Raw genomic sequence first — 16,106 nt, forward strand, 5'->3', positions numbered from 1 at the left:
CTAGCAACGGATCTTCGCCGGGTTGACTGTTGGCAGAACGCCGCTTCCAAGGTAACTCAGAGCATGCGCAATACCAACAGTCCGTTAGGGGCGGTGCTAGAGGAAGCGGAAGTGGCCCTCGGAGTCGTTTTTGCTGTTTGTTTCAAGAGAATCTTCACATTTTAATTCCGAGAGGTCTCTGAGGTGATTTTGGCTGGTCTTGATTAGGAATCTGTGGGGTCAGTGATGGAAGGATTGTCCGTGGAGTTAGTGATGATGGTTTTGGGGTTCAGCATGAGGGGCGGGGTCTGTGGCGTCGGTTGATGGATGTCAGAGGGGTCAGTGATAGGGTTCTCTCTGGGCAATGAGGATCTTTGAGATGAGTAATTGGGATTTCAGGGCCCAGTGATGAGGGTCTCTGGTGAGTGACAGGGTCTGTGGCGTCAGCATGGGGATCTCGGGTCTGTGACGAGCTTGCTTTATAAATATTCACAAGCTTAGGTGTGTAGCATTTTCTTTACTGCTCACGTCTGAGTGTTGGGGTTTTGTTTTTGTCTTTTTTTTGAATTTCAGTTATTTTTTTTCTTTGACGCATGAATTATTTAGAAGTGCATTCTCTATTTCAAATAATACCTCTGGGTGATGATCAAGTGTAAAAATTGCTTTATGGCCCAGCTCACGGTCTGTTTTCCTAAATGTCATTATCTATTACGTAAAAACAATGTGTTCTCTACTAATTGTATTGTATTGTTTCAGAAATATATTACACAGATTGTTTTGTCTGTTTCATTATAAAGATACACTCACACTGGAAAGGTGATTTGTCCACTTGCCCTTCCTTCTATCTGTTTTTGCTTTATATATTTGAAACTATTATTAGGAACGGTTATGTGTATTTTTAATAATAGATACGACTGAATAATTCAGAAGATATAGCAATTTAAGCTTCCACCAACAATTTATAAGAGAGTTCATTTTCCCAAATGCTTTCCACCATTTTTTTTAAAAGGCTTTTACAATTCTGAGGGAAAATTATATCTAGTTGCCTTAATGCATTTTCCTGTTAATAAAGTTAGCATCTTTTTCTTTAATTGCCATCTAAATTGCCTTTTCTTTGAATTTGCATATCCTTTGTTTTTTTTCTGGGCATTTTTTTTTTCTGTTTGCTAGATTTTTTAACATTAGGGATAACCTATCATCACATATTGAAAAAATCTTTTATATGTGTATCTTGATTTTTATTTTTAAGGTGTATTTTAACATAGAATTAAGAAATATTTGTTTTTTCTTTTGTAGTTTCTGGGTTTTCTCTCATGTGTAATAAGATCCCTCCTACCCCACCACAGTGTTATACAAATGTATACTCTAAATTTTATTTTAATATTCTTTGAGATTTTTTAATTACATAAACTTAAAATGTTTGTTCCTGTTGGAATTCAGTCTAACGTGTAGTGTGGGATGGGGATCTTGTTTGTTTTCTTCCAAGTGGATAGCCAGTTATGTCAGCACCATCTATGCAAAGAATGTCTTGTGTACACTGAATTGAATGTCACTTTGGTCGCGTATATAAATCAGTATTGTCTAGTCTATTGCTTTACTTGCTTTTTATATTTTTATATTAAATTTTAATATCCAGTAGTGCATGGTGGTGGCTGATATTTATTGCATGCTGCTTGCGTTCCAGGGAGGTGATGAGTGCTTTGCAAGCACCAGCTCATTTAATGTTCATAACTCTTTGAGGTCGGCACTTTCATCCTCATTTTTGAAACTGAAGCTGAAATAGCTTCTTCATTTTCTCATAGCCGAAAAGTAGCAGAGCTGCAATTCAAATCTGCGATAACATTACTCTGTATCTCATGATTTTCCCCGTATTTTACCATGACTATCACAGGTTTTTGTTAAACGTGTTCTCCACAGCACTGGTTCTCAAAGTGTGGTTCCTGGAATAGCAGCTTTAGCATCACCTGGGTACTAGTTAGAAATGCAAATTCTTGGGCCCTGCTGTGGTCTAAATGTTTGCCCCCCAACCCCAAATTCATATATTGGAATCCTAACACCCAAAAGTATGGTATTAGAAGGTTGGACCTTTGCGGGATGATTAGGTTTTGAAGGTACAACCCTCATGAGTGGGATTAGTGCTTTTATAAAAGAGATCCCATAGAGCCCCAAGCCCCTTCTACCATGTGAAGATACGACTAGAAGGTGCTGGCTATGAACCAAGAAGGCCTTCACCAAAACATGATCATGCTGGCACCTTGATCTTGGACTTCTCAGCTTCCAGAACTGTGAGCAATAAATTTCCATTGTTTATACGCTCCCTAATCTGTGGTATTTTGTTAGAGTAGCCCAAATAGACAGCCCCTACCCTAGACCTACAGCATCAGAGACTGTCAGAGTGAGTCTGAGAATTTTTAACTGTGTTTTAACAAACCCTTCAGGTGATTTGAATGCACACTCAAATCTGAGAGCCACTGCTTTGTGGTGTCTAGCTCAGGAAACTACATCTTGGTGTTCCCTGGAAATGTTTCTGTGATGACTGACCATGTGGACATTGTCTTTTCAGGTTTCTTGGCGTCTCTGGGGAGCCACTGGGCCAGATCTTCCTCCAGACCCCAGCTCACCTCTCCCCAGCACCTCTGCTGGAGTTCACAGATGTCCACCAAACTTTAGGCTTCTGAGAGAATAAAGGTTGAGACCCAACATGACCATGCCAGCTAATTGGTCCTCTCCCCAGAAATCCCTGGGCCTGGCTCCAGAGGAACATAGCAGCTCATGTGAGGTGAGGAGGAGGAGTCCCGGGGGTGGGAATTCGTCCTGGGAGCACCAGAGCCTGAGGACGGAGGGAGTTGGGCCGCAGGAAGCAGCCAGACTCTCCTCTGCTCCTGAAACATCTTGATCTTTCTGCCGAGAATGAGCAACGTGCAGGTCATGTGTCCACATCTAGAGGCCAATAGTATGACAGTGGAGAGGTATGATGTCAAGGAAAACTCTCCTTTGTTTTGACCTCATGCTATATTGATCTTTTGGCTGAAGATGAAATTCTTGGTTAGAAATCAGTTACGTGCAAGACTTTGAAAGCATTTCTCTATTTCTTCCTAAACTGTTTCCCCTACACAAATACTTTCTCTATTCTCTCTCTGAAATTTGGTTCTCCGTGTTTTTCTATTTATTTATTACTTCTTATTCTGCTAAACTTAATCAACTTTGTCTTCCAGCCCTTCTATTGAGTTCCTCATTACTGCTATCAACATTTTAATTCGGAGTTTTAATTTTCAAAAACTCTAGTTGGTTTTATAAATGATTCTTTTTATTAGCATCCTGTTCTTATTTCACAGATGTAATCTTATTTCTTATCTGAAAATATTGTAATAATTTATTCGGAATGGTTTAATTTTTTGAGTAGATAATACAGACACTTCAGAAATTAAAAAAAATATACAAAGCAGTACAATTGAAAGGCATAATGAAAGAAATTCTGGGAAAGGTCAGGACTGTGGTTGGTGCATCTCTGTCCCCTGCTTGCCCAGGTTGCCCCAATACAAATGACCAGTTTTATTAGTTTTGACTGCTTAGTTTCTTCCTTCCTTCCTTTCTTTCTTTCTTTCTTCATTTTTGGTGGGAGGTAATTAGGTTTATTTATTTATTTAATGGAGGGACTGGGGATTGAACCCAGGACCTCGTGCTTGCTAGGCATGCACTGTACCACTGAGCTAGACCCTCCCTGTGACTGCTTAGTTTCTTTATGTAAATAAAAACAATTATAAACTTTTTTCCTTTCCATTTCACAAAAAGTGGCATACTAGACGCATTTCTGCACTTTTTTTTCAACAACTGATAAAATTCAACACTGTATGGTACAATATCGTGAACAATGTGGCAGGGTAATTCTCGTCTTATCCTCCCTTTCTGTTGTATATATAAGAAGCAGTGGAATACCAGTGCAGGCAGTGCAGATGCAGTGAATCTCAGCTGAATCTCAGTGAACGTCCACTTCCATTGCTGTTGGGCAGTTCTGTGACTGGGCATCTTTATCTAGAAGGTAGGAAGAATGGAGCGAGTCAAAAGCAGCAGTCACTTGTATTAGCTAGAACAAGGGGATGTTTGGTCACTTTTGTGGTTTGAACAATGTTCTGATTTTTGTCTGTGCTCAGACATGATTACAGAGTGGTCTTGGTTTTGTCTTGCGCCATCATGGTCAGAGAGTGGTCCTGTTTGATGTTGGTGTTCTGTGTTTTTTGTGTAACTGGAGAGCACCGTGACCTGGCTGATCCTGCCTGGCCAGCTCCTAGCAACACCCAAGTCTAAACAATAGTGCCAGGCAAGTTCTCAGCACTCAAGGGTTGCTTTTCTCCTTGTTTAAAAATAAAGGAATGGAAAAATTGACTCAGAAACAAAAGCCAAAAGAAAGCTAAGGCTGCAGGTTTAGAAACAGATCAAAAGGAATTTAAGATGAAAAATATCCAAAGGGAGGGAGAGGCCTGGTTCAAACTTACAAAAGTAATAATATACCAAAAAGAATTGTCAATATTTGTTTAATTAATAGTATATATCTTTGAACTATATTAAGTAAAAATGAACAGAAATCATTAAATATACCATTGACCATTTTATCAACTACTCTCAAAAACTTCATGATCAAAGCAGACAAAAAATACCTACCTTTGCTATAATGTTGATTTTATTTTCTGAGCAAGAGCATTATTCTATTATATAGAAAGCAAAAGGCTTTTACACAACATTGTGAGTGGACTTAATGCCACTTAAAATTTCTTTCTTCATAAATATTCTTTAAAAGAAAAATCACGAAATGTCTTCTTACAAAATTCTTTGAGTTGAAGTTTAATAAATACAGTACTAGATCTTAAAGTTGTGTGGTGAAGCTAAACCATGAACATAGGGGAAAATATAGTTTTAAATGCTTTTTGAGGAATCCTGGGAGTCTGGGGAAAAAGGAAACAAAACCTATGGTATGAGTTATACTTTCAACTGAAGAAGTTAGAAAAAGAACTCAACAAATATGAGATAACAATGAGGACTAAAAAAAGAGAAGAAATCAGTCACAAAAAGAATGAAATAATTGATAAAAATAATGGCAGAAGCGCATTTCTGTGTGAAGGTGATCAAAAGGAGTAGAGATACATAGAAAATATGTAATAAAACAGAGACAGTTACTGCTATATCAAATATTAAAATAATCATGAATGTTATATAAAATCATACACAAAAACATGAAAACCTAAACAAAAAGGATAAAATTTTCCAAAAAGTAAATGTCAAAATGGCAAATACAAATGGTTCAGAAGCCTTTGAAGAAATTAAAATGTTGATCAGACACCTCCAACACAGTCAAAAATGTTGGAAAACGTCGTGTGGTTTTACAGTTTGATCTTTACAACAAAGTTTTGGGTCAAGATGGTATGTCAACTTATTCCCAATCTTGTTTTTGGTGTTTGTTTTATTTTGTTTACTATGTTAATCTTGATGCTCAAACCAGTCAACGGCAGTAAAAAAAAACTAGAAATTGTGAACATAGATTCAAAAGTCAAGTGTATCAACTATTTACAGCAAAACAATGCTCAAAAATAATCTAGAAAAATAATTTATCTCAAAGAAATAAAATTTAAAACCTAGCTTAAATGGATAAATTTCTAGGAACATTAAACTTCCAATGAAACCTTTAATTACCATTTACTACATTTTCACTTGTAGGTGTTAAGATTTTTACTTAAAAAATTCTGCTTTTAATTAAATTAAGATTGCATCTTTGGAGAGATTTATTTGCATTGATTTTATTCTACTTTTGGAATACTAACGTGTGTGTGTGCAAGTTTTATGTTTAATATTTCTCAATGTACATAGGCACTTGAATGTTTCTAGATACCAACTTTTTTACAATAAGATACATAGTTATGAGATTTTTACAATATAGCTTTTATTTTCCACTTTATCTTCTTGAGCCAAGAGATACTATTTAAAGTTTTCCATCACGAATATATTTCTATCTGTATTTGCCTGTAGTTTCTGTTTATACATTTTGATGCTATGTAATTTGGTGCAGTGACAGTAATGACATCTAAATTCTTTTTGTCCTTGTCACATTTACTGTTTTTTCCTTAGAATTCAGCTCTGTCTGATGTTTGGATAGAGGCTCTTGTTTCCTTTCTGTTGGTGGATTCAGATGTGCTTTTTGCTTATTCTTTTACTGTCATCCTTTGGATCACAAAGAAATAAACTGTAATCTCTGAACACAATTAAATAAAAAGATAGCTTTCAAGTATCATAATTTTAAACATTAAAAACTGCAAGTATCTTTAATACTTTCTCTATCCTGTCCTTCCTGCACGTTCATTCCTTCCCCTGAATTCAGTGACCTGCTTTGTATATACAACTCCCAAATCTTCAACTCCATACTAGCTCTCTCTCCACCTGCCTAGTATGCAGCCTTGTATATTTCTTATTGCCTAAATCTCACTATTTACAAAATTTATTATTTCTGGTCTTCTTTCTCCTCCTCTAGTTTGTAAACTCATCTGTGACATCGAACCTACAGCAACACAAAACTGATTAACTGAGACTTATATGAGTCCTTTTTCGCACTTTCAACTCAGTATCAGTTTTACCTCCTTAATTATTAACAGCGATCTCTCCTGTAGCCTTACCACAGCCTTACTTTAGGTGAGTAAGAATTTTGTATTCTCTCACATGAATTGTGCAGTGCTTCTTGGGACTGACTTTCCTGTCTTGCCCATTTCAGAATACTCTGTTTCGAGGATAATCTTTCTTCAGTATATTTTTTCAAATTTTTAATTTATTTTGAAATACTTATAGAGTCAAAGGCATTGCAAAATATACTACCGAGAGTTCTCCCATAAATTCCATTTTATTGAGGTACATGGCTCTTTTTATTCATTGCTGGATCTGGTTTGCCAGCATTTTCTTTAGGATTTTTGCATCTAAGTTCACAAGAGGTATTAGTCTGTAGTTTTCTTTCTGGTACTGTCTTTGCACTGTTTTGGTATTGGGGTAATAATACTGGTCCCATAAAATTAGTTGGGAAGTATTTCCTACTCTTCTATTTTCTGGATGAGATTATGTAAAAATGAGACTAACTCTTTGTTAAAAGTTTAGTAGAATTCTCTGGTAAAACTATCTGGGCCTGGAGATTTCTTTTTCAGGAGCTTTTACATTATGAATTTAATTTAATTTAATGGTTGTAGGGTTATTATCACCTTTTCTATTTCATCATGTTAAGTTTTGGTAGTTTGTGATTTTGGAGTTATTGGTCCATTTCTTTTAACTTATTGACTCTGTTAGCACAGTTTTTGTATTCCCTCATTTTTCTTTTAATGGCTGCTGCATCTGTAATTATACTCCTGTTTCATTCTTGGCATTGGTGATTTGTATCTTCTTTTTATCCTTGTCAGTCTGGTTGACTGCTAGGACAGTCAGCAAGGTTTATTAATGTCATTGATTTTTTTTCCCCAAAATAACTACATTGTGTTTTATTGACTTTTCCCCAGTTTTTTTAAAAAAAATGTGTTTTCAATTTCATTGATACATACTCTTTATTATTTTTTTCTTTTTTCTTGCTTTGGGTTTATTTTGCTTTTCTTTCTCTAGTTTCTTGAGGTAGGAATTTAGATTATTGATTTGAGAACTTTCCTCTTCCATTTAAAAAAAAATTGATATATAATTGATGTTTAACACATTAGTTTCAGGTATACAATATTATTTGATGTCTGTATATATTGTGAAATGGTCACCACAATAAATCTAGTTAACATCCATCACCATACATAGTTAACAATCTTTTTTTCTTGTGTTGAGAACCTTCAAGATTTCTCTTAGCAATTTTCAAAAATACAATACAGTATTAACTATAGTTACTATTGCTGTATATTGCATCCCATAACTTACTTATTTTGTACCTGGAAGCCTATACTTTTGACCACCTTCGCCCATTTTGCCCACCATCTACCCTCTGCTTCTGGCAGCCACCAATCTCTTCGCTGTATCTGTGAGTTCAGTTCCTGTTTTTGGATTTTTTTTTTAACATTCTGCATAAAAGGAGATCATACAGTATTTTTCCTTCTCTGTCTGACTTATTTCACTTACCATATGCCCTCGAGGTCTACCCATGCTGTTGAAAATGGCAAGATTTCCTTCTTTTTTATGGCTGAATAATTTTCCATTGCATACATAAATACCACGTTTTCTTTATCCATTCATCCATCATTAGACACTTAAGTTGCCTCCATGTCTTGGCTACTGTAGATAATGCTGCAATGAATGTGAGGGTGCATATATCTTTTCAAGTTAGTGTTTTCATTTCCTTTGAAAAAGTATCCAGAAGTGGAATTGCTAGACAATTTGACAGTTCTAGTTTTAATTTTTTGAGGAAACTCCATAGTGTTTTCCATAGTGGTTGCACCAATTTACATTCTGCCAGTAGTGCACAAGGGTTCCTTTTTCCCCACATCTTTGCCAGCACTTGTTGTTTCTTATATTTCTGGGGGTATTTGTTTTTTGTTTTTATAACAGCCATTCTAGCAGGTGTAAGGTGATGTCTCTTTGTGGATTTGATTTGTATTTCCCTGATCATTAGTGATGTTGAACACATTTTCATGTACTTGCTGGCAATCTGTATATTTTCTTTGGAAAAAAATGCCTTATTCCAATCCTCTGCCCATTTTTTATTTGGATTGTTTGTTTCCATTTTTCTAATGTAATCATTTAATGCTATAAATTTTCCTTTCAACATTTTTATCTGCATCCCACAGATTTTGATATGTTATATTCTCACTTTCTTTCAGTTCTGTGTATTTTCTAAATTTCTTTTGAGGATTCTTCTTTGACTTACAAGTTATTTAGAAGTGTGTTGTTTAGTTTTCAGATATTTTGTAACTTTCCAGATAGCTTTTGTTATTATTTTCTAATATAATTTCTTCAGAGATTTTTCTGTTATTTTTGTTACTGATTTTTAGTGTGATTCCATTATGGTCAGAGAACATACTTTGGATTATTTCAGTTCTTTTCAGTTGTTGAGGTTTGTTTCGCAGCCTAGGATATGGTCTGTCTTAGTCATTGTTCTATGGATGCTTGAAAAAGTTGTGTATTCTGCTGCTGTTGGTTGAAATATTCTAAATATTGATTAGATCCTGTTGTTTGTTCTTCTATATCATTGATGATACTCTAACTATTTTTATAATTTGCTGAATGTGGACTGTTCAAGTCCCTATAATGCCTTTTTTAAGTGTTTATGATTCAAGATGAAAATAGCCATTCCTTCAATTATGCATTTCCAGATTAGATTTTTTTAATATCATGTTTTTAAAAAATAACATTAAAAAAACATTTTATTATGAATTAAATGTAAATGTATTCAAGAGTAAAGAGAATAGTATAAGGAGCCCTTATATCTATTGTGCCTGTCACTCGGCTTTGGTGGCCATCAGTGTTCTATCATCCTTATAATATCTAAAATCACCCTCCTCCCCAGCTGCTGGATTATTTTAAAGTAAATCCCAAACACCATTTTATCTCTGAATACTTCAGTGTGTATTTCTAAGAGATAAAAATTCTTGTTTTCTTCCTTTTTTGTTTAACGTAAGCAGTAAGCAGTGATCACACCTAAAACATAACAGTAATTCCTAGATATCATCTAATACCCAGTTATTGTTTGAATTTCTCTAAACATGTGATAAGTACCTTTTTAATGTTGGTTTGCTTTAATTAAGGGCTGAACAAAGTCTGTAAGTTGCATTTCGTTGGTATGACTCTGACGTCTCTTTTAATAAAAGATTTCCCTCCATGTTTTTTCTGTTGTAGTTTAATTTTTGGAGAAACTGATCATTTGCTGCTTTATGGATTTAACTGATGTTTTGGTCTTGATACTGTTTACTATGTTCCTCTATCCTTCAATTACCTATGAATGATTTGTTAGATCTGGAGGCTTAATGAGATTCAGGCTGGATTTTTTTTTAATATATTTGGCGAAAATACTTAATGGGTGATAGAATGAAATTAATTACTGTATCATGTCAGGAGGCACATTCTTTCTGGTTATCTCTCTTTTTGTGATGTTAAAACACATTGATCAGTGGGTGCAGATGTTGCTAGCTGATTCATACATTTTAAACTTCTCTTCAGCCTTTCACCTCAAACAGTTGAGCAACCCTTAATGATTATTGTCTAAACCCATTATTTCACTAGGAGTTATGAAATGATGTTATTCTAATTCTATCCTAACTTCTAGGATAGATTAGTGAGCAATCATTCTGTATAGAACTTTTCCTCTTTATTTGGTTATTCTGCAATACAGATCTTACAGGGAAATGTATTAATATAAATCTGATTATTACCTTTACTTAAAGTGAAACATTCATACTTGTTCTATAAGCAAACTGCTTTTCCCATAACCACCTTCCTATCATATTGTGCAGACTTCTCTCCACTTGCATAGATCTGTTTGCTGTTCTTCAAATTCACTGTGTGTTTTCCTGTATCCACACCTTTGCTTTCATCTTCTCTGGCCTCCCTCACAACCCCATTCTGTATTACACTTCTCATCTTCCAACTTAAATTCCTCACCTAATATAAACTTACACCCCCATGTAGAATGGACTTTTTCCTGTTTGGGGACCTCAGTGTGTTCCACATGGAGATTTACTTTTTGACACTTTAGTGAACTTGTGTCTTCTTTTTCTTTTCTTTTAAACCTTAGATCTTATTTATTTTCTAGTTCTTTTAAGTTGCTAGAACATTGGAAACATAAATAATTCATTTTTGTGTTTCCACAACTAGCATAATGGCTAGTTCTAAATTGCTCAGAAATTGTATCACAGGTCATTCATCCAGTTGCTAGAAGAATAAGAGAGTCTAGTTCAATCTTCAGTTTTGAAAAACAAATAATTGACTTAGAACCGTATAGAACAAAGCAGAAATTCTTTATTTGATGTCTATCTTCCATAAAATATTATGTAAAACTAGATATTTAATATACACCCTATATGAAATCTTATTTTTAAAAGTTCCTGGGTTATACAGGTGTGTGCATTTGTCAAAACTTCAAATGGTATACCAAGGATTTGTGCATTTCATTATATGTAAATCTTACCTTAAAAAGGTAAACTATACTCTAGTTAGTGATTTGCATTCTGAAGTATTTATGAGGAAGTGTACTGGCATCTGTAGTTTACTTTGAAATGCACTAGAAAGTAAGATGGATTAATGGATGGATAAAAGGATGAGTGACTGTGTGGTAAAACAAGTATAGTACATGTTAGTGATAGATTCTAAGTGGTAGTCATATAGGTTTTCACTATAAAATTCTTCTAAATTTTCTGTACGTTTATAAAATTGCATAATAAAATGTTAGGGAAATGATGGGAGGTGATTTTTTAAAAAGAGGAAGTGTATTAACAGCAGCAAATCCCAAGTTTCATATTTCTAAATAGAGTCTCTCCATTCCCCCAAAGCTAATTATTCATGCTGAACAGGAATGTGCCCTTACAGGGATCAGTGTCCTTCAGGGATGTGGCTGTAGATTTCAGCAGAGAAGAGTGGCAGCAACTAGACCTTGATCAGAAAAACCTGTACCGGGATGTGATGCTGGAGACCTACAGCCACCTGCTCTCAGTAGGTAAGCACAGTCACCTGCATGGCTAAGGGAAGGCCCACTGAGATTGTTTTCTTTCTCAGTTGCTGAATACTGTGAGATATCTGATTTATATGATGGTTTTGTCCTTTATTTGTTCAGGATTCTTTAGCCCTTTGGGGCACTCTGAATATTACAGTTGACCCTTGAACAACACAGAGGTTAGAGGCACCAACCCCCTGCACAGTTGAAAATCCATGTATAACTTTTGACTCCCCAGACACTTAACTGCTAATAGCCTGCTGTTGACTGGAAGCTTTACCAATAATATAAACAGTCGGTTGATACATATTTTGTATGTTACATGTATTATATACTGTATTCTTGCAATAAAGTAAGCTAGAGAACAGAAAATGTTATTAAGAAAATCATAAGGAAGAGAAAATACATTTACAGTACTATACTGTATTTATCGGTACCATAAGTTTACATCATTTACAAGGTGAATCGTCTTCTTTCAGTACCTACATCAATATTGTCTTAAGTGATGCAAAACACTGTAGATGTTATATGTATTACAACACTAGACATCAAAAATGAAAAGATAATGTGAAAAAGAAATTCGTATTATAGGTATAATGAACAATTCACTTATTGGTGATGAAGAAGCAGCAGTGTGATGGCTACACGGTAGCTGACCCTATACACTAATGGACGAAGTGCTGTACAGTTTTTATGGAATATGGTATTACAGTCAGATTCATAATACAGTATTGGAAACAGTTACATTAAAAAAAAATCACTATCTGTGATGATAGGCTGATATGCAGTTTCTCCAGTTACAAGAGAGGCATACCATATGGTAATGCAATTCTTTAAAAGTGAAGTTACAAAACAAGAAAACAAACACATTATTAATTTTATATTAAATATCACTCACCTTATGCCTATGTAAGGATAAGCTGTCGACTTTAATACAAATCTTGCACACGGTGTTCTACATGATGCATCCTTGATGATCATGATGATGATGATACAAAAAACATCTCATCCCTTTCTTGCTGCCATACAGTCACTAAATTTTCACAGGAAGACACATGCACACACAACAGGTAAGTTTATTAACTGTACAGCACGGTGATTATTTACTACTCATCAAACGGCAGTGGAGCATCATAAAGGTCTTCATCCTCATCATCCTCACGTTGAGTAAGCTGAGGAGGAGGAGGAAGAGGAGGCATTGGTCTTACTGTCTCAGGGGTGGCAGAGATGGAAGAAGTGGAGGAGGTGGAGGTGGAAGGGGGAGCAGGCGAGGCAGGCCCACTGGTGTAACTTTACAGAAATACACTGTAATTTCTGTCTGACCATTTTCTTGATTTTTCATTTCTCTAAAAATGTTCCTATGTGGTACCAATCCTTCTTCCACCATTTGCTTCAGTTTCAGTGCCCATATCACAGAAAAGCCCGTGTCGTAAAAGAAGTCAGAAGGAGTCTTAAATAATCAGAACCTTTCTGGTGGATTATCTAACGTCAGTTTGTTCTCTGGCACTGCTGCTTCTGTGTCTTCTTCCTCATCATCTGGCGCTGATTCAGAAGCGCTCATCTTCATCAAGCCGTCTTCTGTTACTTCCTCTGGTGTGACGTCTGTTAGCTCTTGAATTTTTCCAAGATCCATATCTTAAAAACCTTCACCCACCTTTTTTTCCTTATTCACAATGTCTTTCATGGTTTCCCTCATTAGCTTTGTTGTAAATCCTATGAAGTCGTGCACAACATCTGGACACAGTTTCTCCAGCAGGAATTTGTTTCAGGTTTGATGGCTTTCACAGCATTTTCTCTAACAACGGTGGCATCTTCAGTAGTGTAATTCTTTTAGTTTGTCATAGTGTTCTCTCTTGAGGCTCTCTTCCATAGTGTTGACAGCCCTTACCATAGAGTACCGTGTGTAATAAGCCTTAATGGTCCTTGTGATCTAGGGGCTGAATTAGAGATGTTGTGTTTGGGGGCAAGTAGACCATTTGACAGCTTTGGTGGGGGTTCTGGGTGGCCAGTGGCATTGTCCAAATACAAAAGAACTTAAAAGGCATTCCCTTACTGGCAAGGTACTTTCTGACTTCAAGGACAAAGCCTCAGTGGAACCAATCTAAAAAGGTTCTTGTTATCCAGGCCTTCTTGTTTTGTAACCAAGATTGGCAGCTGGTGTTTATCTTTTCCCTTCAAGGCTTGGGGTTAGCCGCTTTACAAACAGATAAAGTCACTCCTGATCATTAACCCTACTGCATTTGCACAAAAACAGTAGAGTTAGTTAGGATTTAAGTTCCTGCCTTAAATCCTGGTGCTCACTTCTCTTCTTTAGTAATAAATGTCTTCTGTGGCTTTTTTTTTTTTTTCCAGAATAGAGCACTTTCATCTGCATTAAAAACCTATTCAGGCAGATATCCATTCTCCTCAGTGATTTTCTTAATGGCGTCTAGGAACTCATCTACTGCCTCCTGGTCAGCAGAGCTGCTTCTCCTATTATCTTGATATTTTTTAGGTTGAACCTCTTTCTAAAATTATTAAACCATCTTCTACTGGCATTAAATTCTCTAGTGTTAGATCCGTCACCTTCCTTTTGCTTTTTTTTAAACACCTTTTTTGTGGTATGGTTCCTGTACAGTAAACTACACATATTTCAGTTGTACAATTTGATGAATTTTGATAAATGTATACACCTATGAAACCACCACCACAGTCAAGATTAGCTAACATTTCCATCACTCCCCAAGAGGTGCAATTTTCAAATTCCCAATTTATCCCTTCCCAACCCCTTTACCCCCGATAACCATAAGTTCACAAATGAACTTACCTACAAAAAGAAACAAATTCACAGACATAGAGAATAAACTTATGGTTACCTTTTACTTTAAGTTATAATGACTTCACTTTTTCTCAAATCATGTTAGAGTCTCTGGTTATGCTTTTCTTATAGCAATCCTGCACCCACATTAAAAACTACATTTTTAGTACAAGATTAAAAAAAAGTATTTCTCAAAAAATGCAAGGTTTTCATGCCTGCTGGTGTAGCTGCAGTGACGCTTCATGAATTTCCTTTCCTTTTCTTTTTTTTTTTAAACAATAGTCCTTATGCTGGACTCATTTATCTTGAAATGGCCGGCAACCGCAGCTGCAGACCTCAATCTATGGGATGAGCAAGCAATTCAAATTTCTCTTGTAATGTCATGGCTTCTCTGCTCTTGGGAGCACTTCCAGCATCACTAGTGGCACCAGTATGGGTCCCATGATGTTATTCTGGGTTTATCATATTGCACTGAACAAAAAGTACATGAGAACCCGGAGAGATCCCTTTTTACTGTTGTACGCAATTTGCTGGAGAGAGGGACTGCTCACATGATGAGGGTATTTTAAGTGGATACTCACAGCACTTGAGCTCACTGCAGTAGAATAGGAGGTGGCTACAAAATTACGGTAGTACAGTACACACTACAGTTAATTTTATGCAGTTAGGATTTAATACCTCATCTTTACATTTGTTTACATTTCTCCACTGTGAATGGTGCCATGTAGGGTCTGTAAGTTTTTGTGGGGGTGAGTTTTGATAAATTTTAACTTTTTATAATAGATTTGTGTATATTCCATGGTAGTAAATGATAAAATAGACTAGTATCTACATGTATTTTATGCATTCATGACATCTCTTTTTCTTAAATTTTTTTGATATTTCTAGGCTATGCAGTTTGTCCGTATTTTCAAATTCTCACAAATCTCCAAAAGATTTTCCGGTATTTTCAGTAAATATAGTTATTGAAAAGAGTCCACAGATAAGTGGACCCATGCAGTTCAACAGTCCCCTGTTGTTCAAGGGACAACTGTACTCTGTTCTCAGAGATATACTATTACTTTCCTAAAGAACAAAGCCTCACTGAATGACAGAACTTTATTGATGGGTCCCTGAAACACAATTAGCTGGACCAAGACTTTTTGTCATGTCTCACAAACAGGGTATCAAGTTCCTGAACCAGAGGTTTTCATGTTGGAGCAAGGAAAGGAGCCATGGGCAATGCAGAGTGAGAGCCTGCGTCAGAGCTGTCCAGGTGAGTGGGACCTGGGCTGATGGGAGACAGGAGAGTAAATCTCAGCTATCTTGAGAAAGCCTGGCATTCTGTAACGCTGTAAAGATGGCTCTTCTCGAGGGTTCTAATTTTTTTGTGTTACTTGAGAACCCTTGACATTGGCCTCTCAAATAACTAAAAGCCTTCTACATAAATGCCTTTGTCATTTCCGTCTTCTTCCTTGGCTTTTTTGGAGTCTGGATCACATGCCGGTTTGCCTCATTAAATATTTACTTTTTTTCTTGGTTCTGCTCCATTTGTCTAACATTCTTTTATCTTTCTGCCTTCCCCGTTATCTGAGATCTTCTTTATGTATCTTTAAGATCTGCTTTCTTTCAAAGTTACTATATGTAAGACACTCCACTCCTACTAGTCCTCTTTCATTTCTCTCTCTCTCACTGTGAGATGCTTTTGAACTT

The 16,106-nt window shown here is 36.0% G+C and overlaps 1 protein-coding gene across 1 annotated transcript in view; it reads left to right on the forward strand.

Annotated features, from left to right (window-relative positions):
* The window catches only part of LOC102512190 (zinc finger protein 27), a 65,707-nt gene continuing 49,601 nt past the window's right edge, over nucleotides 1-16,106 (forward strand). The window contains 4 exon segments of the mRNA XM_032487410.1: nucleotides 1-183; nucleotides 2,543-2,758; nucleotides 11,494-11,620; nucleotides 15,577-15,669. Coding sequence (XP_032343301.1) covers nucleotides 2,681-2,758; nucleotides 11,494-11,620; nucleotides 15,577-15,669 — 298 coding nt within the window. The 5' untranslated portion in view covers nucleotides 1-183; nucleotides 2,543-2,680.

This window comes from Camelus ferus, chromosome 9 (assembly GCF_009834535.1).
Source record: "Camelus ferus isolate YT-003-E chromosome 9, BCGSAC_Cfer_1.0, whole genome shotgun sequence".
NCBI classification, from domain to species: Eukaryota; Metazoa; Chordata; class Mammalia; order Artiodactyla; family Camelidae; genus Camelus; species Camelus ferus.